At 39.3% G+C, this 10276-nt stretch overlaps 1 protein-coding gene across 1 annotated transcript in view; it reads right to left on the reverse strand.

The window, feature by feature from the left end:
- Window positions 1-3405: 3405 nt before the first annotated feature.
- Window positions 3406-10276, reverse strand: part of dhfr (dihydrofolate reductase) — a 35809-nt gene continuing 28938 nt past the window's right edge. The window contains exon 6 of the mRNA XM_037680631.1: window positions 3406-3522. Within this exon, the coding sequence (XP_037536559.1) occupies window positions 3441-3522 (82 nt within the window). The 3' untranslated portion in view covers window positions 3406-3440. The remainder of the gene's footprint in view (window positions 3523-10276) is intronic.

A 10276-nucleotide genomic window follows, 5' to 3' on the forward strand; every position in this document is an offset into this window, starting at 1 on the left:
ATGCCAAAATCACCCGTTATGCACTTCTACGCCTCATCAACGACACCTACAGACTGACAAATGGAACAACAACGGAATTGACTGCAATGAGAGACATGATCATCCAGAACCGCGTCATCTTGAACCTGCTCACCGCCTCACAAGGAGGGAGGGGTATGTAAGATTATAGGAACCATATGCTGCACCTACATCCCAGATGAAACTGGAATTGGTGGAGACATCCATGATACCCTGAATGACCTAGAACTGCTGAAACGGTACGTGGACAGTACATCAGGAGCACAACCCTTTGAACTTCTTTCATGGCTCACGTCTGGACCATGGTGGCATCTGCTGCTGAAGATTTGCACCCCCATCCTGGTAGTACTCGTCCTCTTTTGCACTTTCACCACGTGTCCTCCCACTTTTGAAAACAATGACGAAAGCATTTACAGGTGTTTTAATCAGCCTTCACCTGTCAAAGTTAAACCAAGAAAATTACACTCCACTGACACGATCAGAGTATGATGATGCTACATAAAAGAGATGCATTGTGATTCTTGTACAGAAATTGTGTTCCACGAATAAGTACAAAGATGTTTTTGCTCCTGGGCCAGCTATGTTCTCTCCTGTATTACAAAATTCCTACTTGTTGTCATTATTCTGAAAAGCAAACACATTCAGATGCTTTGTCATATGTATTGTCGAGGAAAATTAACACAACTCAGACTTTTCAGCCTATTCACCTGTTTCTCTCATTGGTTCAGAGATACATGGCAAAAATACACAATAATCAGTCAGAGAGATTCAAGTTAAAAAGTATTACCAACATTTATTAAAGCTTTCAGCTGAAAGGAGACGCTCTTACCCCAAACCAACAGAGACAGAAAAAACCAAGACACGTCTGACTGGAGCTTCAGCATCTCCGGTATTTAAACACAAAAGCTCCACCCAGAGACGTGTCACACATTCTTTCAGTTCTTTGTCTAAACTAGTTCAAACTGATGTCTTCATTTCCTGGAAGTCCTTTTATGGAGTTGTTTTATTATTTTCTTCTGCCGTTCCAGTTTACTGGTGATCTTGTCATCAGGTGGGACACACACCAGCAGCTCCCTGTTAGTTCATGTCCTGTACACAAAAAACTTAAATACATTCTCTGACTTAGTTCACTCTGTACTTGTTGATACCAAAAGCCAAGCAGATACAGATAAAGGACAAGATACAGTTGTGATACATCGAGCAATACAGCACAGCAGACAAGAGCGTCTTTACAGTATCAATTTATTTTCATCATTTCAAGTTAATCACTCTTTCCCGTTTTTTTTTTCTTCAGAAAAGCAATGTTTATTAGCTAAAGTTTAATCCTTCACAATTTGAATTTACCTTTAGTGAGGGTTAAGTTTCTACTTTCAAAAGCTTTTAAAACCCTTGCTGTTTTCATTTTTTAAAGGTTTAATAATGATTCATTCTCACAAGTTTAACAGGACATTTAATCAATCTCAAACATGTGAAGCAAATCATTTTTTCACCCTTCATTATTTTTTTTCTTTCAATTTTATTTTTATGATTTAAAGTTCTGTAGGAATGTGTGTTAATTTTTTTTTCTTTTTATGATTTCAATGAGTTTAAACTGATAAACAGGAGGGAAATGTAAGAGTTTTTCATTTATCATTTTTAAACTGCTTCATGATTTCTGTACTTCTATGCATACAAAGCAAAGAAGTTTCTGGAACTATCAGTCCACGTCCGAGCTGATAGTAATTCTCTGTATTTATATAAGCTGTCTTTACTTAGAACTGTTTGTTAAAAACCAAACATGTCAAAGTTTAAACGTATCAACTAGTATTCCAGCTATCTTGCACTGTCATTGTTTTACTCCTCACCCTTAAACTGATACAGATGGTATCAGAAACTCATTACAATAAGCATTTAATCAACTGAACCTATACAAGATGTTTTGTTCTGATCAAAGAGTGTTCCAAGCCAAACACTTATTGATGTAAAACTGATGTGTCACTCTGACCAAATAAAAAGTCAGTTCTAACAGCAAGGCTTTGGAGTTCACCTCTGGTTTCAGACCAGAGGTGGATGTCCCTCCTTGCAAAGAGCATTGGTCAAAAATCTTACTCTGTCCTGTGTGGTTCTTTTTCTGTTGGGTACGAGAGAAAATACCTAACAGAGGCCTCCATGTTCAACTGTCCACCTCTTACAATGCTGTTATGGCTAATATCACTCAACCCCCTGTGAATAGCAAACAGCCATCAGGGTGCTAATGATCTATCTCCTCCCTGATTATGTGAGCAGCTGGTTTTGGCTGTGGGCAGCACGGTGGCGCAACTGGTAGAACTGCTGCCTCTCAGCAAGCAGGTCCTTGGTTCAAACCCTGGTCCAGGGGCCTTCTGGGTGGAGTTTGCATGTTCTCTCCGTGTATGCGTGGGTTTTCTCCGGGTGCTTCGGTTTCCTCCCACAGACCAAAAAACATGCATGTTAGGCTGATTGGTAACTCTAAATTGTCCCTAGGTGTGAGTGAGAGAGTGAATGGTTGTTTGTCTCTATGTGGCCCTGTGATGGACTTGCGACCCGTCCAGGGTGTACCCCGCCCCTCGCACAGTGATTGCTGGACATGGGCACCGGCGACCCCCGTGACCCAAAACGGAATAAACGGGTAAAGATAATGGATGGATGGATGGTTTTGGCTGTCAGCAGCAAACTGGTTGATCCACTATGAGAAGGTGCTATTTAAGAGACTGAGCTGAATACAGCACCTCAGACTGAAGAAGTCTTTCAGATGAAAGACAAAAGGTTTCTACTTTTTTTTTTGAATGTCTAGGGGACCAAACTTAACTTTTTTAGATTTTTCTACCAGGATTATTGAGCATGCATCAGGATACTTGAAATATACTGACCTTTGATTTATTGCAGTCTAAGCAGTTTGAGGTAAACTGATATTGCGGTGACAATAAATTTATTCTTTACTTTTAAAACACATTTTTATTTTATTTAATTGTTGGTTGGAGTTTTGCTGATGACGCTGGGCCTGAGGACCAAACTTTGTCATTGAGGCCAAAGTTGTGGATATGGAAACGAAAACAACACAAGCAAACCAAACAGAACTTTTAAAATCAGGAGTACAGATTTATTCTGAAGATATTGTCAGATTACGCCCCCCCCAATCAACATCTGGGTCAAGTTCCAGTCTCCTTTTAGCAGACTCTAAACAGTAAACTGTTGCTACAAATATTTAAAAAAAATTATGGATTATCTAATAATAGATACATTTTTAATACCATTATTCTCAACTTGCATAAAGCCGCAGTTTAGATTAGTCTTATATGTGATCATAAAGAACAATTTAAAGACACATCAAACTGAAACAAAACGAGTAAAGACAAGGAAACAGTTTATTTCCATATAAAAACAGCTGTATAACTAACACAAACACGATTTCTTTGATTACAGACTCAGTGATCAAAACTTTCATAAACTTCAAATCTGTACTGGATCCCGTTCTCTTCCTGAAGATCCCGAGGAACTCCTGGAAATCTGCAGGAGAAACAAGATTTGCAGTCAATTTACAGGTCCTTCTCAAAAAATTAGCATATTGTGATAAAGGTCATTATTTTCCATAATGTGATGATAAAAATGAAACGTTCATATATTTCAGATTCATTGCACACCAACTGAAATATTTCAGGTCTTTAATTGTTTTAATACTGATGATTATGGCATACAGCTCATGAAAACCCAAAATGCCTGTCCCAAAAAATTAGCATATCATGAAAAGGTTCTCTAAACAAGCTATTAACCTAACCATCTGAATCAACGACGTAACTCTAAACACCTGCAAAAGATTCCTGAGGCTTTTAAAAACTCCCAGCCTTGTTCATTACTCAAAACCGCAATCATGGGTAAGACTGCCGACCTGACTGCTGTCCAGAAGGCCATCATTGACACCCTCAAGCAAGAGGGTAAGACACAAAGAAATTGCTGAACGAATAGGCTGTTCCCAGAGTGCTGTATCAAGGCACCTCAGTGGGAAGTCTGTGGGAAGGGAAAAGTGTGGCAGAAAACGCTGCACAACGAGAAGAGGTGACCGGACCCTGAAGAGGATTGTGGAGAAGGGCCGATTCCAGACCTTGGGGGACCTGCGGAAGCAGTGGACTGAGTCTGGAGTAGAAACATCCAGAGCCACCGTGCACAGGCGTGTGCAGGAAATGGGCTACAGGTGCCGCATTCCCCAGGTCAAGCCACTTTTGAATCAGAAATAGCGGCAGAAGCGCCTGACCTGGGCTACAGAGAAGCAGCACTGGACTGTTGCTCAGTGGTCCAAAGTACTTTTTTCGGATGAAAGCAAATTTTGCATGTCATTCGGAAATCAAGGTGCCAGAGTCTGGAGGAAGACTGGGGAGAAGGAAATGCCAAAATGCCAGAAGTCCAGTGTGAAGCACCCACAGTCAGTGATGGTCTGGGGTGTCATGTCAGCTGCTGGTGTTGGTCCACTGTTCTATCAAGGGCAGGGTCAATGCAGGTAGCTATCAGGAGATTTCGGAGCACTTCATGCTTCCATCTGCTGAAAAGCTTTATGGAGATGAAGATTTCATTTTTCAGCATGACCTGGCACCTGCTCACAGTGCCAAAACCACTGGTAAATGGTTTACTGACCATGGTATTACTGTGCTCAATTGGCCTGCCAACTCTCCTGACCTGAACCCCATAGAGAACTTGCGGGATATTGTGAAGAGAAAGTTGAGAGACACAAGACCCAACACTCTGGATGAGCTTAAGGCCGCTATCGAAGCATCCTGGGCCTCCATAACACCTCAGCAGTGCCACAGGCTGATTGCCTCCATGCCACGCCGCATTGAAGCAGTCATTCATGCAAAAGGATTCCCGACCAAGTATTGAGTGCATAACTGAACATGATTATTTGAAGGTTGGCGTTTTTTGTACTAAAAACACTTGTCTTTCATTGGTGGGATGAAATATGCTAATTTTTTGGGACAGGCATTTTGGGTTTTCATGAGCTGTATGCCATAATCATCAGTATTAAAACAATTAAAGACCTGAAATATTTCAGTTGGTGTGCAATGAATCTGAAATATATGAAAGTTTCATTTTTATCATTACATTATGGAAAATAATGACCTTTATCACAATATGCTAATTTTTTTAGAAGGACCTGTATATGAATAGACATAACCTTAGTAAAAGTACACAGTATACTGTGTACATGACCTTAGTAAAAGGACACAGTATAGTGTGTACATGACCTTAGGAAAAGTACACAGTATACGGTGTACATGACCTTAGGAAAAGTACACAGTATACTGCGTACATGACCTTAGTAAAAGTACACAGTATACTGCGTACATGACCTTAGTAAAAGTACACAGTATACTGCGTACATGACCTTAGTAAAAGTACACAGTAAACTGTGTACATGACCTAAGTAAAAGTACACAGTAAACTGTGTACATGACCTTAGTAAAAGTACACAGTATACTGTGTACATGACCTTAGTAAAAGTACACAGTATACTGCGTACATGACCTTAGTAAAAGTACACAGTATACTGCGTACATGACCTTAGTAAAAGTACAGTATACTGTGTAGATGACCTTAGTAAAAGTACACAGTTTAGTGTGTACATGACCTTAGTAAAAGTACACAGCACAGTGTGGTATTATTAGGGAATTTTGTTCAAAGGCTATGGATGTTTTTTATTACTATGGCTGAGAATACTCTGCCCATGAACCATATGTTTGTGTTAGCAGAGCTGGATGAGGTGAGGGTGAGGCTGCTACGTGCAGTTGTCACTTCAAGGACGTCTCCGTCTGTGAGCTCGGCTGAACTGATGAGTAAAAAACAAGCTGCACACATGGCTCGAGGCAGATTCTTGTGACTAGTCTTCAGGTGTGTACTTCCTGTATATCTGTGTAAACTTCCTGTATATCTGTGTAACCTGTCCTAAAAATCTGACCTTGCAAGTACAAACCGGATTCCAAAAAAGTTGGGACACTAAACAAATTGTGAATAAAAACTGAATGCAATGATGTGGAGGTGCCAACTTCTAATATTTTATTCAGAATAGAACACAAATCACAGATCAAAAGTTTAAACTGAGAAAATGTATCATTTTAAGGGGAAAATCGTTGGTTACGTACTGTAACCCCAGATTCTATGAATATAGGCGTAGCCAGAGCCCTATAAAGAGAGAGTTGCGACACTCCCATAGACTCCCATAGAAAGAATGGAATGCGGAAGTCACGTGGGTCATGCAGCGGCAAATAGTTCCAAACAGCAGATGTTCAGCATTGAACGTAGATCATTCTCCGTGTATTCTCCGGTAAGTTGATGCAAATGTGACACTTTTTTGCCATTGTGAAGCGTTATCTGACTGTTCTGTACCACAATTTATCAACATTAATACTTCATGTCGCCAGTTTTAGTTAATGAAACATGTTAACTTGCTAGTTGTGTTTTAACTGCAGCTGCTCTGCAACATGACGGTTTAAACGGGTCTATTTCTAATTCAACGTTTTAAAATACCTATTACTGCTTAAATTTTGAAAGGTGATCTTTTTTAAATTTATGGTAATTCCAGTTACTGAACTCAACTAGAAAATTTTTGGTCTTTTTTCCTGAGAGATTCATTCAACCTTTATTTCTACAGGTAAATCCCATTGAGCCTCGAGGACTCATTTACAAGAGAGACCTGATTTCAACAAAGAATGATGACAAAATGACAACAAGATTGACATAATTTAGTTAAAGTTATAGATCATTTGTCAAAGACTGCAGTATAAATTGTGACATTATCATTAAAGAAAAACGTGATTGTGGAGATGAGTCAATTTTTTTCATGTTTTCCAGGTAAACCACAGGAGAATGACTTCATGAACTGAATGTTGCATTCAAAGTATCACAAAGGTACAAGATCTCATTTTCTGTCTTCTATTAATCAATAACAGCTTAATCAAGATGTTTGAACAAGATTACTTTAACACCATAACCTTCACAAAGTTGGTATTTACTGCAGGACTGTAAAATTACATTAGTTTCATATTATTAGTTTAGCGTATGGGTCATGGGTCAAGTTGAGATGAGACTCTTTCAAGACAGAACAAGAAATAATTATTACCAAAGAATTAAAGAATTATTACCAAGATTCAATTATTACCAAGATATCAGCATCAATAAACTGTAGGACAGTAACAAAAAAACTTATTAAACTGTCATGCTTTAAATGCTTTTTATTAATTCTCCAGTTATTATTATTAGTGTATTGTGTGTGTGTGTGTGTGTGTATATATATATATATATATATATTTTTTTTTTTTTTTTCTCTTTTTAATTTTACTCATTGATTGTTGTTGTTAAGCACTTTGATAACAGGTTCTGTTTTAAATGTGCTCTATAAATAAAGTTCACTTGACTATCACAGGTACATTGAGATGGAGCTGGAAGTTATTCTTCATGCCAGTTGTCTTCATCTGATCTTTTGTAAAAATATGTCAGAATTTATTTTCCATTAACATTTTTCTTCGCAGGACTGAGTTAATTTTCTTGTCTGAGTTTCTTCTGTCCTGATTATGTATTTTTTGTGTTCTAATTGTTCCCTCAGGTTTTTCATCTCTGTTCCCTGACTGCCTGTTGATCCTGGATCATCAGATCCTGACATGTCCCCGTCCTCTGAGGACACATTTTCATTTTTCCCTCATCTCACTCGCCTCATTTCTGTTTCTTCCTCAGTCTCTGAAATGACAACGTCACTGTTAGAATGAAGATTATTGTTCAATAAAAAATATGACGTCTTATTTAACACTGTTCGTACCAAAGTTTAATTTAGAACAACATATGTGATCACTGGTCAGGTCACTGGTCAGATCACTGGTCAGGTCACTGGTCAGGTCACTGGTCATGTCACTGGTCAGGTCACTGGTCAGATCACTGGTTAGGTCACTGGTCAGATCACTGGTCAGGTCACTGGTCAGATCACTGGTCAGTGGAAGTTCTGCTCTTCTTCTCATTTGGTTCTGGTCGATGAACAAATGGTTGAACCTCCTTCAGTCTCACACGTCCTCACTGTGTCTCTGTGAACTGTCCTCTCTCTAAATGTGCCTGTAGAGTGACATTAGTTTATTTTCTTGTACATTTCTTTGACAGTTAAACATTTTGAGCCCTGATTGAAAATGTTTGTGCAGATTAAATTTACAGCTCTCACTTTGTGTTGTTGTGATGATGATGGTGCTCCTGTTGACTTGAGATGATGTAATTAATAAACAGTATAAATGGCAGTAAAAGTACTTTATTAAAGCTTGCTTTACATTTTACATATTTTATAATAAAATGTTTGGAAATTTATTTTTGCACAATTAACACTTATTTTGTCATCTGTTATGATTTTAACTAGAAACAGTTTCATTTAAATTAACATTTTAATCAATGAATTACAGTTTTACAATAGTTGTCAGGCTGCTCAAGCACAATCAACTCAGTTATCAGGTACTTGGTTGCCGTAAAAAAATGACAAATACAACAATTATATTCAGGTCTCTCTTGTAAATGAGTCCTCGTGGCTCAATGGGACTAACCTGTTTAAATAAAGGTTGAATTAATATCTTCTATAGAAATCAAGAATTCATCCAGATGATCTAAGGTAAGCTGGAGCAGATCTGAACTGCAGGCATGGAGGACAAGGTGGAGCATTCTCATGCAGAGAACATCAGAAATAGCTTTATAACAGGAGTTATTCTGATCTTTTTTTAACGTGTGTAACGTTATAAAACACTGACATGGCTATATTGATCATTGTATTGCATATACTTTTTTTTCTAACAAATATGTGTTTGCAGTCTCGTTTCCTTCTAAAATGTAATGAAAAATGTATCAGCCGCTTCTAAAAATGCTTTGATAAAATGCAGTCTGTGAAATAATCAATAATTTTGTTCGTTACTGCTCAGTAATTACTGAAAGATGTCAGGTAAAGTAAGAAAAGTCGATTTTTGTATTATGTTGCGCCAGCAGCCGCTCAAACTGACTGACAGCGATGAGCTGTTTGGAACTATTGGGAGCTGCATAAACCACGTGACCGCGTATCGGCGAGTTCAAAGAGTGTCGCAACTCTCTCTTTATAGGGCTCTGGGCGTAGCTCTTTAAGGCTGTCGCTGATGGGTTTTATCCCGATATGCGAAGCATTGCACTGAAAAATTTAGTCCACGCCCACCTGCTGTGTGGGCCCCACCCGGTCTGTATAAATTACGTTAAGAGTGGGTAATCGGCTCCCAAATAACTTTTTCTTCAGCCATTTAGGAGCCAGTGAGGCCCGACGCTTAAAGGGCTACGCCTATATTCATAGAACCTGGGGTTACAGTACGTAACCAACGTTCTATTTCATATAGGCTTCGTCCTTTAAGGCGGTCCCTGATGGCTTAAGGGCGAAGCGGATGTTGTCCTCGCCTCACTGGGTCGATTCGAACACCGTATGAAGCAGAAGCTTGCCCAAAATACGTCTTGTCATACAGCTCTCCATGTGCGTAATTACGCATTGCATAATTATGTGTGCCATGCACAGACGCATGTTGTGTAACTATGCGTTCTGAATGCATGAACGCCCCGGAAAACTTTCAACGGGGAGGGACAAATGCTGAAAGTAGCCATGAACCAACTGGTTATGGCTGAACAGTATGAACAGATTAATAACAACAAGAGAGCTGATTATTAAACAAATGAACTGATTGGTAACAATAGTCATGAACTGATTAGTAACAATAGAACCAAAATAACAATCACAACTTGTGACTGATAACAACATCTCACACTGTAATGCATGCAGACAGATGTGAGTTAAACGGAATTCCATGAAACAACAATATTCATTCTGTAAAACACTAAGGACAGAATGTGTCATGGGACGAGCCGTCACATCACGTAGATAAAAGCGAATGAATTAGCAGCGTGTTGACCACGCAGCCGCAGTGCAAATGTCCTGCATTGTCATACCATAATGCAAAGCAGTCGAAGATGCAATACCCCTGATTGAGTGTGCCCTGAGGTTGCCAGGAGGCTCTAAATCTGAGGATCTGTAGGCTTCAGAAATGGCCTCACACAGCCAGTGTGATAAGCGCTGAGTGGATAGCGGAAGACCTGCAGATGCATCTCTATAACGCACAAACAAATTTTGAGTTTGACGCATTGCAGCTGTGCACGCTATGCAACACGTCAACGTCCGCACCGGATAGAGAAGATGGAAAGACGCTTCTTCTGATCTGTGTGTGTGTGTGGGGGGGGGGGGGGG

The sequence above is a fragment of the Nematolebias whitei genome, chromosome 8 (assembly GCF_014905685.2).
Source record: "Nematolebias whitei isolate Nwh7 chromosome 8, NemWhi1, whole genome shotgun sequence".
NCBI lineage: Eukaryota > Metazoa > Chordata > Actinopteri > Cyprinodontiformes > Rivulidae > Nematolebias > Nematolebias whitei.